The 20,451-nt window shown below is 40.1% G+C and overlaps 1 protein-coding gene across 4 annotated transcripts in view; it reads left to right on the forward strand.

The window, feature by feature from the left end:
- Window positions 1-16,931: 16,931 nt before the first annotated feature.
- The window catches only part of DPYD (dihydropyrimidine dehydrogenase), a 904,243-nt gene continuing 900,723 nt past the window's right edge, over window positions 16,932-20,451 (forward strand). For all 4 annotated transcript variants that reach the window (XM_070467755.1, XM_070467756.1, XM_070467758.1 and 1 more), the window contains exon 1: window positions 16,932-17,125. In XM_070467755.1, coding sequence (XP_070323856.1) covers window positions 17,087-17,125 — 39 coding nt within the window. In that variant the 5' untranslated portion in view covers window positions 16,932-17,086. The remainder of the gene's footprint in view (window positions 17,126-20,451) is intronic.

Consider the following 20,451-nt stretch of genomic DNA (forward strand, 5'->3'; position numbering starts at 1 on the left):
ATGTCCTTCAAGTCCATTTATGTTGTTGTAAATGACAAACTCTCACACTTTTTTATGGCTGAAAGTGATAGTCACGCAGTCATGTCTGACTCTGCAACTCCATGGACTGTAGTCTGCCAGGCTCCTCTGTTTATGGAATTCTCCAGGCAAGGATATTGGAGTGGGTTGCCATTCCCTTCTCCAGGGGATCTTCCCAACCCAATGACTGAACTTGGGTCTCCTGCATTGCAGGCAGATTCTCTACCACATGAGCTACCAGGGAAGCTTGGTAGCTCCCTGGCTACCCATGGCTGAATAGTATTCTATTCCATATACACATATATACTTCATATTTATTCATTCATCTGATAATGGACACTTAAGCCACTACCATATTTGGCTATTGTAAATCAGGCTTGTATGAACATTAGGATACTTAAACCTTTTGAGTTTGTCTTTTCATTTTCTTCAGATATATACTCAGGAGTGGAATTTCTGGATGACATGAGAGTCTAGTTCTAAGTTTTTGAGGAAACTCCACACTGTACTCCATATTGGTTGCAATAAGTTACATACCCACCAACACTGTACAAGCTTTCCTTTTCTCGTTATTTGTGGTCTTTTTCAAGATAACCATTCTGAGAGATGTGAAGTGATATTTCATTGGGATTTTGATTTGAATTTCTTTGATGATTAGTGGTGTTAAGCATCTTTTTATGTGCCTGTTGGCAATCTATATGTCTTCATTCAGCCCTTCTATGCCTTTGGAGCATTCCAGTTTATTTACATTTAAAATAATTACTGATAAGTATATATTTATTACCATTTTGCTAATTCTTTGGGTGTTGTTTATAGCTTTATTGTTCCTTTCTTCTTATTTTGTTCTTTTATGTCTTGATGACTGTCTTTAATGTTGTTTGTGGATTCATTTCTCTTTCTTGAGTGTGTATGATAGATTTTGGTCTGTGGTTAACATGAGATATTTATCTATCTATATAGATAGATAATATATACATATACAGTTTTTTCAGTTGCCCATCTAAAAGATTTCAAGTATTTTAACAACTCTGCATTTTTACTCCCCACCTCCTCACTACTACTGTATTTAATATTTTACAGCTTTTTGTTTTGTGTATTCCTTAAGTTTTTATTGCAGACATAGATGATTTTACTACTTTTACCTTTCAATCTTAGTAGCTTTATACATGGTGTATTTACTACCTTGAATTCGCCTTCATGATTTTCATGTTTCTTGTTTTGGTCTTTTCTTTTTCCCTTGGAGAAGTCTCTTTTTTTAACATTTCTTATAAAACTGGTTTGATGGTACTGAACTCTTTTTTCTTGTCTGTTAAACTTGATTTCTTCATCAAATCTGAAAGAAAGCCTTGGTTTCTGTTCTTGGTTGTAGATTTCCCCCCTTCACCACTATAAATATATTAGGCCACTTCCTTCTGGCCTGCAGACTTTCTTCTGAGAAGTTGGTTGATAGCCTTCTGGCAGTTTCCCAGAACATACCTTGTTGTTTTTCCCTTGCTGTTTTTAAAAATCTAGCCTCTTTTTAAGTTTTGTTTTTCCATTCTAATTACAGTGTGTCTTGGTGGGTCCTCTATGAGTTGATCCTGTCTGGGACACTCTGTGCTTCCTAGACCTGCATATCTGTTTATTTTCCCAGGCTAGGAAGTTTTCAGCTATTATACCTTTACATATATTCCTTGCCCCTTTCTTTCTCTCTCTCTTCTTATGGGGCCAGTATAATGAGAATGTTACTGTTTTGTTGTTCTAGAGATCTCTTAAACAGTTATTTCTTTTCATTCTTTTTACCTTTTAGCTTCAGTGATTTCCACTCCTCTGTCTTCCAGCTCACTAATTTGTTCCTTTATCATTTTATTTACTTTCGATTCCTTCTAGTGTATTTTTCATTTCAATTATTGTATTGTTCGTCTCTGGTTGGTTCTTTACATTTCCTAACTTTGCTAAAAACCTCTGATTTCTCACTTCATCCATTCTTCTCCTGAGTTCTTTGTTCATTTTCATGATCATTACTTTGAACTCTTTATCGGGTAGACTGCCTATCTTCACTTCACTTAGTTCTTATGGAGTTTAATCTTGCTCCTCTGTTGCTTCATTTTGCCTGAGTTGTTTTAATCTCTGTGTATCTGGCAAGTTTTTTATGCTTCCTGACCTGGGGAAAGTGGCCTTTTATAGAAGATGTTCCCTGATTCCCAGCAGAGCACTCCCCTCTCTGTGGTCACTAGAACTGTATTTCTAGAGGTATCACTTCTGCTTCCTGCACGAGTACTTCTGTTGTGGTGGGTTGTCGGTGGCTGCCGTCAGTTTGGTTGATTGCTAGGCACTGCTGTGTGTGGAAGCTCCTGGCCACCCTTTGGTGGGGCCAAGTCATGAAGAAGCTGACTGTGGAATCCTGGGACAGGGGTCCCAGGGTTAGTGCTGGCTCCCTGGCTGGCAGAGCGAGGTTCTAGGGGGAGTGGTTGGAGGATCAGGGTTCCCAAAGGTGGTGTTGGCCCACTGATGCGTGGGGCAAGTTCCTGACAAGGCGAGCTATGGGTTCTATAGTATTCCAAATCTGGTGCCTGCCTGCTGACGAATAGGGATGGATCCTGGGACAGAATCAATACAACAAACAGAAAAAGACTCACAGATATAGAGAACAAACTAGTAGTTACCAGTGGGGAGAGGAAGGGGGGAGGGGCAGATAGAGGTAGAAGATTAAGAAGTACAAACTACTATGTACTATGAATCACTATGGTGTACATCTGTAACTAACATAATAATGTCACTACATGTCCATGGAGAAAAAAATAGAGACCTGCCTTCTGTTAGAAAATAATAAGTGAAAATGATATTGATACATGGTAGAAAACTCACTGTTTTGGTTTCCATGACAATGGTGACTATCAGCCAGGCTAGCATGTGGAGTAAATGACTGAGCCCATCCCCAGAAATCACTTGCCTTTGTTGATTTTCACACATTCACCCAAGTGAGTATATGAATATGCAATTACACATATATTGCAATCAAAGTGATACTTCAAAATACATATATTTGATCATGTCATTCCATTGCTTTAAAAAACTTCCATGATTTCTCATTCCTTATAGGATAAAATTCAAAATCCTAAACTAAAACTAAAACAGTGCAGGCCATTCTTATTTCTACTGCCTCCCTCTGGGATACTTTCCCCCTAGCTTCTTGATCTCTAGATATCAGAGTCTTCTTTCCCTTCCAATAGGATAACACTGCTCTTGGTCTTTGCAGAGATTACTTTCTCACCAGGAATGCTTTTGATCCCCTCTTTTTTGCCTTCTTAGGTGCTCCCCTGATGGCTCAGATGGTACAGAATCTGCCTGCAATGCAGGACACCCAAATCTGATCCCTGGGTCAAGACGATCCCCTAGAGAAGGGCATGGCAACCCACTTCAATATTCTTGCCTGGAGAATTCCATGGACAGAGGAGCCTGGTGGGCTACAGTTCATGGGTCGCAAAGAGTTGGGCATGACTGAGCAACCAGCACTTTCACTTTCAATACTTTTTGCCTTCTTAACTCCTGTTGTCCTTAAGAAATTAGAAGCAAGGTCGTTTACTCAAGCTGTCCTTCACTGATTTCCCAGTACCTCAGATATAACAGTTCTCTACATTTTCCTTGATATTGTTATTCATAGTAAATATTATATTTTTGTTTGATTACTTGACAAATGCTCATCTTTCTAACTTATTTGCAAGCTGCATGAGCAGAGAATTCATTTCTTTTTTGCTCATCATATCTCTATTTTTTTCACTATATCTAGTGTATATTAGGCATATAGTTATTTGTGATATGAATAAATATATGAACAAATATAGGAATATCTCAGTATGTGGAAAAATTATGAGACTTTATTATGTGAGTCAATTTTTTATGTCCGGACGTGTGGATAACTAAGTATATTTAAATACAATTTATTTTATCAGTGAAATAATGTACAGAGGTGATAACGCTGCTTAGGTCCCCTGGGAAGTGAACCTAACACAGAAATATATACACAGGCAGTTTATTTATTGGGAAGTGCTATCTGGATAAGGACCTGTTGGAGTGGAGAATGAAGCAGGATGGACAGAGGAAGCTGAATTCTTGGGAACTCCAACACATGTCTCAGATGATCCCATCAGGGACCTCTGCAGTTGGGATGGCCAAAGATATCTTGAACTGAGGCAAGTGCCAGAACTTTATGGCCCTACATCAGTTATTGGATGTGCATTACCATTGGAAAACAGCCTGATGCTGTGAAAGATTGAAGTCAGGAGGAGAGGGGGATGACAGAGGATGAGATAGTTGGATGGCATCATCGACTCAATGGAGATGAGTTTGGGTAAACTCCAGGAGTTGGTGATGGTCAGGGAGGCCTGGTGTGCTGCAGTCCATGGGGTCACAAAGAGTTGGACATGACCGAGTGACTGAACTGAACTGAACCAGAGAAAGAGGCAGGATTCTCAGGTGAATTAGTCTCTTTAGCCAGGGGCAGTTTCCAAAGAGTGACTCAGCAAAGAGCTGTCAACCACAAGTAAGCCCAGAATGAATACCTTAGTCTTAACTTGCAGGGAAAGGTGGGAACCTGTGAGGCACATGAGACGTCCATTGCAGACAACCAAAATAAACAGCGAATAATTTCAGCAAGGTTCTGTCTCAATCCCAAATATAAACATACTTAAAACTACAAAAGAGTAAACTCTCAGCAAGAAAACCAAGAGACAGCTTTTTAACTGCCAGCTGCTGGAATTATGGTAAATTTTGATTGTGAGAGAGAAGCAACAAGCAAGAAGAAAAGGCTTTGCAGTAATGAGAGAGATTCAGGGACTATTCATTCTAGAGGATATTTTTTCCCTACTTTAAGTCAGCTAAGTCTATAAACCTCCTACTCACACTGCATTTTACCCTAAATCATTCATAGTCAATCATACTCCAATGGTGTATTTCCAGAACATGAGCATTGGAGATATCTTTAAATACTTAATGTGTAACATTGCATGGCATTTTGCAATTTACAAAATACTATCATATACATTGTCATTTAACTCTCATAATAACCCCATTCACTTAAAACATTTACTCAAAATCATTATGTGGCAGTATGAGTTTCTGAACTAGTGGCTTAATTTTTGTGATGACAAGAAAATTGTCTTTATTATACACTGAGGTGTCACTAATGCCGACCTCAGTGTCTGAAACAGTAGCATTCAATAAGCAATCACTGAATACATTTCTGACAGGGATTTATGTTTTCTTTGTTATCTGTGATGTTTATGCCATTACCTGATATGTATGCATATATGTAGCACCCGCGTGTGTGTATGTGTATGCACAGGCAGGTTTGTACAGAATACATGATACATGTAGTTGAATAAATTATACCATGTTTATTCCATAAAATAGGACTGATATTCACTCCAGTATCCTTGCCTGGAGAATCTCATGGACAGAAGAAGCTGGCAGGCTACAGTCTATGGGGTCACAAGAGTCAGACATGACTGAGCAACTAACAAGCACACACACACATACATACATATTTATATATATAATTTTATTTTTTGAGCAGAAATATTAGAAATATTTGAATCCATTTGATTTTTAGTCATTATTCTCTTGGTCAATTTGGATAGGAGTTAATCTGGCCTTAGAAAATCAGAAGTGGAAGAAGAGTTTTATGATAAATCAAAGTCTCTAACATTTGGGAGAAAATCACCATCCAAAGAGTTTTTTTTTTTTTAATTGGAGGCTAATTGCTTTACAATATTGTGGTAGTTTTTGCAACACATTCACATGAATCAGCCATGGGTGTACATGTGTTCTCCATCCTGACCCTCCCTCCTACCTCCCTCCCCATCCCATCCCTCAGGGTCATCCCAGTGCACCAACCCTGAGCACCGTGCCTCATGCTTTGACCTTGGACTGCCGATCTATTTCACATATGATAATATACGTGCATCAATGGTATTCTCTTAAATCATCCTACCCTTGCCTTCTCTCAGAGCCCAAAAGTCTGTTCTATACATCAGGGTTTCTTTTGCTGTCTTGCATATAGGGTCATCATTACCATCTTTCTAAATTCCACATATATGCATTAATATTCTGTATTGGTGTTTTACTGTCTGACTTACTTCGCTCTGTATAATAGGCTCCAGTTTCATCCACCTCATTAGAACTGATTCAAATGCATTCTTTTTAATGGCTGAGTAATAGTCCATTGTGTATATGTACCACAGTTTTCTTATCCATTCATCTGACAATGGAAATCTAGGTTGCTTCCATGTTCTGGCTATAGTAAACAGTGCTGCGATGAACATTGGGGTACACGTGTCTCTTTCAATTCTGGTTTCCTCCGTGTGTATGCCCAGCAGTGGGATTGCTGGGTCATATGGCAGTTCTATTTCCAGTTTTTTAAGGAATCTCCATACTGTTCTCCATAGTGGCTGTACTAGTTTGCACTCTCACCAACAGTGTAAGAGGGTTCCCTTTTCTCCACACCCTCTCCAGCACTTATTGTTTGTAGACTTTTTGATAGCAGCCATTCTGACCGGCGTGAGATGGTACCTCATTGTGGTTTTGATTTGCATTTCTCTGATAATGAGTGATGTTGAACAGCTTTTCAAGTGTTTGTTAGCCATTCATATGTCTTCTTTGTAGAAATGTCTGTTTAGCTCTTTGGCCCAGTTTTTGATTGGCTCATTTATTTTTCTGGAATTGAGCTGCAGGAGTTGCTTGTATATTTTTGAGATTAATTCTTTGTCAGTGGCTTCACTTGCTATTATTTTCTCCCAATCTGAGGGCTGTCTTTTCACCGTTGCTTATAGTTTCCTTCATTGTGCAAAGGCTTTTAAGTTTAATTAGGTCCCATTTGTTTATTTTTGCTTTTATTTCCATTACTCTGGGAGGTGGATCATAGAGGATCCTGCTATGATTTATGTCAGAGAGTGTTTTGCCTATGTTTTCCTCTAGGAGTTTTATAGTTTCTGATCTTATATTTCAATCTTTAATCCATTTTGAGTTTATTTTTGTGTATGGTGTTAGAAAGTGTTCTAGTTTCATTCTTTTACAGGTGGTTGGCCAGTTTTCCCAGCACCACTTGTTAAAGAGATTGTCTTTTCTCCATTGTATATTCTTATCTTCTTTATCAAAGATAAGGTGTCCACAGGTGCATAGATTTATCTCTAGGCTTTCTATTTTGTTCCATTGATTTAAGTTTCTGTCTTTGTGCCAGTACCATACTGTCTTGATGACTGTTGCTTTGTAGTATAGCCTGAAGTCAGGCAGGTTGATTCTTCCAGTTCCCTTTTTCTTTCTCAAGATTGTTTTGGCTATTTGAGGTTTTTTGTAATTCCATACAAATTGTGAAATTATTTGTTCTAATTCTCTGAAAAATACCGTTGGTAGCTTTATAGGGATTGCAGTCAATCTATAGATTGCTTTGGATACTACACTCATTTTCACTATATTGATTCTTCTGATCCATGAACATGGTATATTTCTCCATCTGTTTGTGTCATCTTTGATTTCTTTCATCAGTGTTTTATAGTTTTCTATATATAGGTCTTTTGTTTGTTAGGTAGATTTATTCCTGAGTATTTTATTCTTTTCATGCAATGATGAATGGAATTGTTTCCTTAATTTCTCTTTCTGTTTTCTCATTGTTAGTGTATAGGAATGCAATGGATTTCTCTGTGTTAATTTTATATCCTGCAACTTTACTGTATTCACTGATTAGCTCTAGTAATTTTCCGGTGGAGTCTTTAGGGTTTTCTATGATAATCCACTCCAGTACTATTGCCTGAAAAATCCCATGGACAGAGGAGCCTGGTAGGCTACAGTCCATGGGGTCACAAAGAGCTGGACACAAGTGAGCGACTTCACTTCACTATGTAGAGGATCATGTCATCTGCAAACAGTGTAAGTTTTACTTCTTTTCCAATCTGGATTCCTTTTATATCTTTTTATGCTCTGATTGCTGTGGCCAAAACTTCCAAAACTATGTTGAATAGTAGTGGTGAGAGTGGGCATCCTTGTCTTGTTCCTGACTTTAGGGGATAAAGCCCACTTGGTCATGATGTATGATCTTTTTAATATGTTGTTGGATTCTGTTTGCTAGAATTTTGTTAAGGATTTTTGCATCTATGTTCATCAGTGATATTGGACTGTAGTTTTTTTGTGGCATCTTTGTCTGGTTTTGGTATTATGTTGATGGCAGCCTCATAGAATGAGTTTAGCAGTTTACTTTCCTCTGCAATTTTCTGGAAGATTTTGAGTAGGATAGGTGTTAGCTCTTTTTTATATTTTTGGTAGAATTCAGCTGTGAATACATCTGGTCCTGGGCTTTTGCTTGTCAGAAGATTTCTGATTACAGTTTCAATTTCTGTGCTTGTGATGGGTCTCTTAAGATTTTCTATTTCTTCCTGGTTCAGTTTTGGAAAGTTTTACTTTTCTAAGAATTTGTCCATTTCTTCCAAGCTGTCCATTTTACTGGCATAAAGTTGCTGACAGTAGTCTCTTATGATCCTTTGTATTTCTATTTTGTCTGTTGTGATTTCTCCATTTTCATTTCTAATTTTGTTGATTTGATTCTTCTCCCTTTGTTTCCTGATTGAGTCTGGCTAATGATTTGTCTATTTTATTTATCATCTTGAAGAACCAGTTTGTAGCTTTGTTGATTTTTGCTATGGTCTTTTGTTTCTTTTGCATTTATTTCTGTCCTAATTTTTGTGATTTCTTTCCTTCTACTAGCCCTGGGGTTCTTCATTGCTTCTTTTTCTAGTTGCTTTAGGTAGGCTTGTATTGCCATGAACCTTCCCCGTAGCACTGCTTTTACTGAATCACATAGGTTTGGGGTTGTTTTATTTTCATTTTCATTCATTACTATGCATATTTTGATTTCTTTTTTGATTTCTGTAGTTTGTTGGTTATTCAGAAGTGTGTAGTTTAGCCTCCATATGTTTGTATTTTTAATATTTTTTTTTTTCCTGTAGTTGACATCTAATCTTATTGCATTGTGATCAGAAAAGATGCTTGAGATGATTTCAATTTTTTTGAACTTACCAAGGCTAGATTTTTGGCCCACGATGTGACCTATCCTGGAGAAGGTTCCATGTGCACTTGAGTAAAAGGTGAAATTCATTATTTTGGGGGTGAAATGTCCTATAGACATCAATTAGGTCTAATTGGTCCATTGTATCATTTAAGTTTGTGTCTTCTTGCTAATTTTCAGTTTGGTTTATCTATCCATAGATGTGAGTGGGGTATTGAAGTCTCCCACTATTATTTTGCTACTGTTAATTTCCCCTTTCATATTTGTTAGCATTTGCCTTACATATTGCGGTGCTCCTATGTTGGATGCATATATATTTATAATTGTTATATCTTCTTGGATTGATCCTTTCATCATTATGTAGTGTCCTTCTTTGTCTCTTTTCATGGCCTTTATTTCAAAGTCTATTTTATCTGATATGAGTATTGCTACTTCTGCTTTCTTTTGGTCTTATTTGCATGAAATATCTTTTTCCAGTCCTCCATTTTCAGTCTGTATATGTCCCTAGGTTTGAGGTAGGCCTGTATACAACATATACAGGGGTCTTGTTTTTGTATCCATTCAGCCAGTCTTTGTCTTTTGGTTGGGGCATTCAACTCATTTACATTTAAGGTAATTATTGACAAGTATGATTCCATTGCCATTTACTTTGTTGTTTTGGGCTTGAGTTTATGAACCTTTATGTGTTTCCTGTCTAGAGAAGATCCTTTAGCATTTGTTGAAGAGCTGGTTTGGTGGTGCTGAATTCTCTCAGCTTTTGCTTGTCTGTAAAGCTTTTGATTTCTCCTTCATATTTGAATGAGATCCTTGCTGGGTATTGTAATCAGAGTTGTAGGTTTTTATCTTAGTGTTCTGCTATTACCTTCTGGCCTGAAGAGTTCCTATTGAAAGATCTGATGTTATCCTTATGGGGATCCCCTTGTGTGTTATTTGTTGCTTTCCCTTGCTGCTTTTAATATTTGTTCTTTGTGTTTGATCTTCATTAATTTGATTACTATGTGTCTTGGGGTGTTTTGCCTTGGGTTTAGTCTGTTTGGTACTCTCTGGGTGTCTTGGACTTGACAGGCTATTTCCTTCCCCATTTTAGGGAAGTTTTCAACTATTATCTCCTCAAGTATTTTCTCATGGCCTTTCTTTTTGTCTTCTTCTTCTGGGACTCCTATGATTCGAATGTTGGGGCATTTAACATTGTCCCAGAGGTCTCTGAGGTTGTCCTCATTTCTTTTAATTCTTTTTTCTTTTTCCTCTCTGCTTCATTTATTTCCACCATTCTATCTTGCACCTCACTTATCCTATCTTCTGCCTCAGTTATTCTACTGTTGCTTCCCTCCAGAGAGCCTTTGATCTCATTTATTGCATTATTCATTATTGACTCTTGACTGTACATGATTATTGACTCTTTTTTATTTCTTCTAGGTCCTAGTTAAACTTTGCTTGCATCTTCTCAATCCTTGTCTCCAGACTATTTATCTGTAACTCCATTTCATTTACAAAATTTTGGATCATTTTTACTACCATTATTCTGAATTCTTTTTCATTTAGACTCCCTATCTCCTCCTCTTTTGTTTGGTTTGGTGGGCTTTTATCATGTTCCTTTACCTGCTGAATATTTCTTTGCCTTTTCATCTTGTTTAGGTTGCTGTGTTTGGGGTGGCCTTTCTGTATGCTGGAAGTTTGTGGTTCCTCTTTATTGTGGATGTTCCTCCCTGTGGATGGGGTTGGACGAGTGGCTTGTCAAGGTTTCCTGGTTAGGAAAGCTTGTGTCGGTCTTCTGGTGGGTGAACCGGAGCTGGATCTCTTCTCTCTGGTGTGCAATGAAGTGTCCAGTAGTGAGTTTTGAGATTTCAGTGGGTTTGATGTGAACTTTTGGCCGCCTGTATTTTTGTGCTCAGGGTTATGTTCCTGCATTGTTGGAGAATTAGCTTGATATGTCTTTCTCTGAAACTTGTTGGCTCTTGGGTGGAGCCTGGTTTCAGTGTAGGTATGGAGGCTTTTGGATGAGCTTTTGTCAATTAATGGTCCCTGGAGTCAGGAATTTTCTGGTGTTCTCAAGTTTTGGATTTAGGCCTCCTGCCTCTCACTTTCAGTCTTATTCTTATAGTAGCCTCAAGACTTCTCCATCCATACAGCACAGATGATAAAACTTCTAGGTTAATGGTGAAAAGATTCTCCACAGTGAGTGACACCCAGAGAGGTTCACAGAGTTACATGAAGAAGAGGAGAGGGAGGAAGGAGATAGAGGTGACCAGGAGGAGAAGAGGGGGAATCAAAAGGGGAAAGAGAAGTCTAGCCAGTAATCAATTCCCTATTTGCTCTCCACAGTCTGGAACACTCAGAGAGGTTCACGGAGTTCCATAGAGAAGAGAAGAGGGAGGAAGGAGATAGAGGTGACCAGGAAGAGAGCAGGGGGAGTCAAAAGGAGAGAGACCAATCTAGCATGTGATCAGTTCCCTAAGTTTTCTCCACAACCCGGAACACCCAAAGAAATTCACAGAGTTAAGTAGAAAAGGTGGAGGGAGGAGATAGAGGTGACCTGTGGGAGAAAAAGGAGAGTCAAAAAGAGAGAGAGAGCAATCAAGTCAGTAATCACACTCCTAAGTAAAAATGGGTACTGAAGATTGGATTCTTAAAGGTACAGAATTGATAACAAATACCAAAAAGCAAAGATTAAAAATCTAGAGTAGAGGTTAGACTCTCAAAAATACAATATTTAAAAAATGAAACAAAATTGCAAAAGTTACATTAAAAAAATGAAATTTGCTTTAAAAATAGGGTCTTTTTTTCAAGGTAATAGTAGGTTTTAAAAATGAAAATTAAAGGAGTAATAAAGAACTTAAAAAGAAATTTAAAAAATAAAAAAATGATAATAGTCAAGTATATCTAGGAATTTCTCTGGGGCTGTTGAGGGCAGTGTGTGGTCAGTTCAGTTTCAGATTGTTCATTGTTCCACCTTATACTACTTCTTAAGGTCTATAGGTCCCTTCCAATGTAGCCAGTGCTAACTGCAGGGTTTTAATCTGTTGCACCTGTCACTTCCAAAGCCTTTCCCTCTTCTTTGTTTATTTTGGCTTCCTCTGTTTGCAAGTGGCTTCAGTATCTAACTTCTGCCCTGACACAAGATGGCGAAGGTGGTCACTTCTTTAGGCTCACTGTTCAGTTGTGCTGCGGGGAGGGAGGAGCAGTGCAAACAGTATCACTGGCGTGTGTGGGGAGTGCTCGCAGTGTCTGGGACACACTGGGTTTGCACCCGCTCACAGCATGTGTGCTTTCCAGGTCTACACTGCTCAGGCTCCAGGTTTCTCTGCAGGGGAACTGTCTAAGGCCGGCCCTGGGTTGCATGCACTTCCCAGATCTACGCTGCTCATGTTCAGGTTCTCGGGTACTCCACAAAGGCACAGACTCAGTTGGGCCTGCGTTTCATGCCCTTCCCAGGTCCAAGCAGCTCAGGCGACCAGGTGGTTGGCAAGCGCACTCTTCCCACCCGGGTGGTGTGTCTTATCACCTCTCTGGTCCCAGCCGCCTGGTTTCCTGGGTGCACAGTGGGAGCGCCGTCTCAGATGTGCCGTGTGTCTCTTCTGGGGCGCTGATCTCTGGCTGCGACCCTCCTGATGGATGTCAACCATCCAGGATCTCAGGAAGACTTGGTTAGCAACTGGGAGCCTCACAGTTTGGTAGGGCATACCATCTCTGGGGCTGAGTTTGCCCCTTTCCTTCCGGCTCTGGCTGTCGCCCACCTGCCTCCCTGCCTCTGGCGGGGGATGGGCCAGTCCAGAGCCAGCTGACTCTCCTCTGGTGTTGGCTCAGTCCTTTGTTCTGTGAGCAGGCCCGGCAGTGCCTTAGGTTAGAGCTTTTCATGGGAAAGTTCTCTCTCTCTCTCTCCTCTTTTTTTTTTTTTCCCTCTCTGGCTATCCCACAGTTTGGGTTGCTAATTCATGCTAGCTCCCTCAGATTGCCCTCAGGGCATTTAGGCCCGGTCCTTACCCTAAGCAATGCAGCCCACACCTCCCGGTTCAGCCCCCGCTTGCTGGTGGCAGACGCAAGCATCTGGGCTACTTCTCTGCTGGGAGTTGAGTTAGGCATGAAATCTGTGGGTTTTATTTACTTATTTTTTCCTCCCGGTTATGTTGCCCTCTGAGATTCTGAAACTCCACACAGACCCGCTGGTGAGAGGCTTTCCTGGTGTTTGGAAACTTCTCTTTTAAGACTCCCTCCCTGGGATGTGTCTCTGTCCCTAACTCTCTTGTCTCTCTTTTTATCTTCTATATTTTGTCCTACTTCCTTTTGAAGACAATGGGCTGCCTTTCTGGGTGCCTGGTGTCCTCTGCCAGCCTTCAAAAGTCGTTCTGTGGTATTTGCTCAGTGTTCAAATGATCTTTTGATGAATTTGTGGGGGAGAAAGTGGTTTCCCCATCCTATTCCTCCGCCATCTTAGGACTGCCCCCCTGAAGAATGTTTTAAAAATTGCTTAATTTTTGAGTAAAGCAGGGACATAAAAGCATGTGGAAATCTACATGTTTATTGTGTTTCTAAGTTTGTGGTACTGAATAACTTTCCAGAAATGAAAGATGACTCATAAACCTTCCTTCTGACTATAGTAATAATAGTAATATTCAATTATGTAATGTAAATTATTAGGCTGAGATGCATTTTGGTAAATTTGCACCTTATTAGATGAGCTGTCTTGCCAAAGCCTACAAAAAAATTAATGTGGAACACCTGATATTTGACTGTGCTTCCAGATGGAGGGACAGCTTGACAAATGCCATCATAATTCACAACTTTAAAAAGTGTACTGTGAATGCATTTGCAGTAAGCTTCAAACAGCTTGGATTATTTACAGGTACAACTGTGTTTAATGTGGAATTTCAATGGATTTAAAATATTATTAGATTCAATCACTGATCATGGAGTATAGGTGTGGCATATGAGCAATGTGGTTATATGCCTTAATTAAATATATCAGAATAGAATACATCTGTTTGGTGAGGTTGAGGGAATGGTAAAATAACATTTAAATTTTATATCTGATTACTGAGTACCACTGAAGAATCTCTCATCTTTGGAAAGACACCATATTTGGGGCTTATCCTGTATAGTGGTTTAAGAGAATAATAGTCACATAAAATAAAAATGGAAATACAGTTCTAACTCTTAAGGATAACAGGACACTTATACCCATAAAACAACCAAAAAAGAAGTATGGATTGCTAATTGATAAGATCTGTATTAGTGTGCAACCTAAAAGAACACTTAAATCTATATCTCTGTGGTCAGGAAATAAGTAGAACATTGAGAAGAATACATGGTAAAGTGAAACTACAGTTTATAAAACAAACTGGTTAGTGTGTAAATCTACTTCAGGATCTACTGAGTTCATTCAGTCACTCAGTATTTCTCTTGTATGTTTCAGTCCTCGCTTAGAAACTGAATATTCAGTAAGCTACCAAGCCAGATATGTACCCTTGCTTTCTGGTGCTTACATTCTAAATAGACGACATGTATTAAACAAACCACACTCAAATAAATAGGCAAATAAAATCTGACAGGGCTATGGGGCTGAGTAGCTCAGTTGGAAAAAATCTGCCTGCAGTGCAGGAGACCTGGGTTCCATCCCTGGGTTGGGAAGATCCCCTGGAGAAGGAAATGGCAACCCACTCCAGTATCCTTGCCTGGGAAATCTCATGGACAGAGGAGCCTGGTGGGCTGCAGTCCATGGGGTCTCGTAAAGAGTCAGGCATGACTGGCCGACTAACACTCACTTACTTACTTATGGAGAAAAAAATAGGGTGCCGTGAAAGGATAACAGAGACAGGGTGGGTCTAATTTTGTTGGTGGTGGGGATGGGTCAGGGGAGGTTTCTTTGAGATCTAAGGTACCAATGGAATGGAGCATATGCACAAAGGGAGAAAAGTGGTAGAAGAACAGAAGAGTCCTTTGTAACTGGAACACAGTGACTCTTGGCAAGAGAAGCCCTAGAGTGAAGCTGCGGAAGAGGGGAAGGGCTGGTTATTCAGAGGCCACTATGAAGTTTGTATTTTCTTCTGAATGCAGTGGGAATCACTGAAAGATTTATTCTCTGTGTGTTTTATGAGCCAATTAATACTTTTTAAAGCTTAGTGAAAAAGAGTAAGAACAGAAGTTGCAATACAATCAGCTCAGCTCTTGGTGGGTTCAGTGAAGGTGGAGAAATGAAGAAATGTTCCAAGATGTGTTTAAGAAGTTGAATCCTGAGAGCTTGGGGATGCTCATTAAATATGGGAGAAAAGAGGAGTCAAGAAAGATTTCAAGGCTTCTGTGTAACTTTCTACATTCTCTTAATACACTACTTAAGAAAAATGTATCCATCTCCTAGTAAATTCCAGGTTCTGGAAGGTAGTCTGGTGGTTTGTTTAAAGAAGTCTTCCCACCCACTCATGATAGTGAGCACTCACACCCCATTCAGTTCAGTTCAGTTCAGTCTCTCAGTCATGTTCGACTCTTCGCGACCCCATGAATCTCAGCACACCAGGCCTCCCTGTCCATCACCAACTCCCGGAGTTTACGCAAACTCTTGTCCATCGAGTCGGTGATGCCATCCAGCCATCTCATTCTCTGTCGTCCCCTTCTCCTCCTGCCCCCAATCCCTCCCAGCATCAGGGTTTTTTCCAATGAGTCAACTCTTAGCATGAGGTGGTCAAAGTATTGGAGTTTCAGCTTCAACACCAGTCCTTCCAATGAACACTCAGGATTTATCTCCTTTAAGATGAACTGGTTGGATCTCCTTGCAGTCCAAGGTACACCCCATTAATTCTATCCTAATCCTTCTTTTATCTTCCAGACAGGCATCTCAGTCTCCCATTAGTTTGCTCATTTCTGAGTAACTTTCCATGAGAGTGATGTTTCTTCTTGAAGACTATAGCCAGAGCACCTAACACGGTGTTTGGTAATGAAAATGTTCCATAAATATTTATTGAATGAAATGATGAACTAATGAAAGAATAATGATAAAGAGGAAATACTAGAACCCAAGGTGCTCACTGTCTAGCCAAGAGAACTAAGAAGTGTGATAAAATCCTTAACAGAAGTAAGCAAGACGCATTTCAGGAGAAGGGAGGACGATGGAGGGAGAATGAAGAGAGACATCTGGAGTACAGATATACTCAGAAGAGAATATTTTCTGGATTGAGACCATCTCCAAATGAAATAGCTCCCCTCTCCGCAGCGAGCTCTAAATCAAAACGTAAAGAACAACTCTTGACAAGAGCTTCACATTTTAGAATTTTTTTTTTTTTTAAATGCCATTAGAATGGATTGTCCTGCAAATATACAACCTTGATTTTGGATCACCTACAGACAGGACTTACTGCTTGCAGCTTCTGACTGTAGAAATTTTTGCTCACCTCTTTTCCTGGTCCCTCTTATCGTCGCCCCCGCCTCGTTCCCGCTCCCAGGGACCGTCCATTTTCAGAAAACCCTTGCCCTTGCCTGTTCCCGCCTATTTGTTGAATGCACGGAGGAACATTTACTACCTTATCCCTGAGAAATTCTGAAGCTGCAGTTGCCAAAAAACAATGTTTCTGCACCTCGCAGGGTTCCTGCGGAAGGAAATAAAAGGAATAATTTGTTACTTAGGGAGCCGATTGTTTTTACCTTTAATCCTGTGGTTCTCTCACATCTAGCCCCCACCTACCTAGCTCTGCCTCGAACAGTTTATAGAGCAAAGGCCAGTCCCGAACGCCAGTGCGCTCTCTCCCTCCCTTCCCGCCGCGAGTAGCAGGAAAACAAGCTGCTAGGTGGAGGGGCGGAGGCGGGAGCAGGGGCCGGGCTCCAGCCGGCCGGTTCTGCCCGCTGTGCGGGGCTAGAGTAGCCGCAGGGCCCCGCGCGCAGCCCCGCCCCGGGGGCGGCACCGCCCGGCGCCCGCCCCGCCTCCGCGCCTCCGGCCGTCCGCTTCCTATTTCTAGGGGCGCTCGGGCAAGCTGTCACTTTCGTGTCTGGTTGAAGCCTGAGGGCGCGGAAGCGTTCGTGGCAAGGAAACTCCAGGCGCTGGGCATCGTCATGGCCCCTGTGCTAAGCAAGGACGTGGCGGATATCGAGGTACCGACTGCGCGCGGGCTGGCGAGGGGCGGGCGGGGAGCGCAGCGGGCGGGTGCCCGAAAGGGCGCTGCGGCCACCGCCGGGCCGGGAAAAGAGTGGGAGACTCGGGAAACTTTGCCTCCGCGGGAAGTCTGCGGAGGAGGAGGAGCCGCAGAGGAGCCGGCGCCCGAGTGGGCTGGCGGGGAGAAGAGTGGGAGTCCGCGGCTGCAGGGCTGTCCTTCGCGTTGGGACCTGGCTGTTTACCTCGGAGTCGGGGTCCGAAGTTTCTGGGTGGCCTGTGATTGAAGAACTGGAGGAGTTCGAGGGAGATGGACTTTCTCATAAGGGCGTTCATCTCCCAGTCTATCCCGCACCTCCTCTTTTTTCCCTGTAAGCATTTTGGGATACCTGTCTGCTACCCCCACCTCCAGTCGCTGAATTCTGCATATTTGCAAAGGTGGAGGGAAGGAATAATGGAGATCTGTATGTAAGCGACAGCAGCCACTGCTAGCCTTAGTATTGCTTATGAAAGTAACATAGGGAAGAACGGGATAGGGTATTGAGAACATGAAAGATACAGTGCCTTCAGAAATACAAAATAAACTGTATATTCCTCTTCTCAACAGTTTTTTATTTTCTCTTGCACTCTTTCTGTAAAAATGTCATCTTTCTTCCTGTGAATAAAGCCCACCCTGAAGTAACATGGTCGTTTCCTTCAATTTCTCCCTAGGAGGATCTTTATGTATGCGACGAGAGAGAGATAATTTCAAGCAGTGATTTTAGACATACTAATCCAGTGTTCACAGTTCTGAGCTAAAATAAACTGCTTTTTAGTTTTTTGTTGTGTTTTCTTGGGGCTTTTTAAAATTTGAGTCTTCTGCTCTGGTAGAATGTACGTGCATGCCTGTGTTTTCTTAAGAAATGACATTTTCCTTTCCTCTGTCCTTTCAGTCTGTGGCTTAAGTAAAACTTTAAAACCACCTGTTTGCAAAAGAGCTGCTTTTGCCACTGCATCGCCTCCATCATTGATTGTAGGAACTTTGTGTTCTGTTTGGGGGATGGTAGTAGTGTTTTCTCCAGACTCCATACTTGGTTTGAAAAATCCATCTTAGTAATTAGAGCCAAACTATGACTGAGCACACACGCACATGCTATGTGTACATGTCTGCTTAATTTTACTTGTGGTTTCTCTTGTGGATAGTTTACTTTTTCATATTGATCAGTGTGATATATTTAACCCAATATTTATTCATGCACAAGGTAAAAGATGATTGATTTATGTTGTCCTTTTTGGTCCTTGTTACTTTGACTTAACCACCCCGCCCCCCCCTCCTTTTAAGCTAGCTCAGATAGTAACCTTTTGACAATATTCATGTGGTACTGATGTACTGATTTCAGAGTTAAGAATGTCAGAGGGCTGGCGGCTTTTGGATTTTGAATTTCTTTATCGGTGGCTCTTTTGCATTTGTCCATGAAATCAGTTCTTAACCACATTACACTAAGGAAAAGATGCCACTGAAACATTAATGACCAGTTTAATTTCATGACTTGTTTCAACTAAGACTATTTAAGAAGTTCAGACCCTTACATTTACTCACCTCAATCTAACCTTAGTCAGCCTGATATTACTTGTACTATAGAATAGAGGTATTTAAGCTTCTTCAGCTTTTATGTAATTCACACATGCAACACACTTTAATCAGTAACATCTTTCATCACACATAGTTATTTTCTTTTCCCTCAAAGTAATATCCACGATTCCCGAGCTAGAGTACCATGAAAGAGCATGAAATTCATCATTAAAATATAATGCAGTGCGGAAAAATACATTAAGTCTAGAGGAACACATTCAAGCGTAGATGTCTCAGGTGAGCCTATTGACTCACCAAAGTTCATTTTTTTGAATGAATTATGAAGGCTCAGTTTTCTATCAGATTTGAATGCATACATTGGATTTGGTTTTTTTGAATGAATTCATTAAAACCATTGTCTAGAAATTTATCTGCTTGTGACCATTGCCTTAGTCTCAAATATGTGAAGCATGCCATCTTTAAAAAAATTATCAGTATAAAACAGAGTACATGTTCAATTGACAAATGTGAAAAGAACAGAAGGTGATAGTGACAACCCACTATAACAGTGATTTAATTTTCCCCTTAAGCTACCTATAGAACTTCAAGTTGCAGTGAAGCAGCCAAGAAATATTTTATTTCTGGGGCAAAAAGTTTTTGAGGTTTACAGAGTTATTTTGTTTGCTCACTCCATATTTCTAACCTCAATCCAATATTGCATCAGGGTTTGAAGGGCTGAGAGCATAAAAAACAATCAGAAGGTCACCAGATTCCAAAACTAAAATATCCCTGGGTAGAAAGATAGGCATAGCAAGGATGTCGTAGTACTCGGCAATAGACCCTAGCTCACGTACTCAAAAATTATTGTCAATGTATGAGAAATCAGACATTTTCCCAGATATGTTAATATGGTTCAGGACCACATTGTTCTGGGATCTGGAGCAAATTGCCTGTGGTTGAGGTCTAGTTCTACACCTTTTTAGACAGGTGACTTTGTTTAAATACCTAACTTCTCTGTGTCAAATTTGCATGATTTGTTAAGTAAGGAAAATAATCAGACAAGATAATAAATGTGTCACACCTTCACATTTTCTCAAGAAAAGAAAAAAATATGATAAAATTAAAAGTTTGAACAGCTAGGGAAAATCACTGCTTATGAAATAACTTATTTTAAAGTTCAGTAATGGTAGCTATAGACTTTAAAAAGATATTTTACTTTGTGGGCTTACTTTTAGGATACAACTGAATTTTATCAAGAATGACTTTTGAATACAAATTCTTTGCGGAAGGTTTCAAAAAAGGTGACTGTCAGACATTGATCACTTTCCCTGACCTCAGCAATACCTTCACAATAATTCACTTAGTTTGAGTCGACAGCTGGTCTAATGTCAGTATCTGTATTTTTAAAAGCAAGTAAGAATGATTTTGGAAGAGTTCACTTTTGTTCAGTGTCTTGTTCCTCTCCACTGACATGGATAATTGAGAATTTACTATAGAAGTATAGCTGAAGAAAAATGTGTGCAGGTACAGTGAGCTTTTAATTAACTCTTTGGATATTAATAATTCTGGTAAGTATTTATAACTGAACTGAATTGCAGTCTCGCACTCTACTATATCCACAACCCCAAGTCAAGATTTATTCTTAGAATTATCAGTTAATGACTCTTTGGTAGTTATAAACTCATTTCAAATTTACTGTGAATAAAAAGATTTCAGTCCAATATCCACAAAAATCATACTCTTAGAGTTAAATAGAAATGTTTTCTGAACAACTGA

Source organism: Odocoileus virginianus, chromosome 5 (genome assembly GCF_023699985.2).
Source record: "Odocoileus virginianus isolate 20LAN1187 ecotype Illinois chromosome 5, Ovbor_1.2, whole genome shotgun sequence".
In the NCBI taxonomy this organism is placed as follows: Eukaryota; Metazoa; Chordata; class Mammalia; order Artiodactyla; family Cervidae; genus Odocoileus; species Odocoileus virginianus.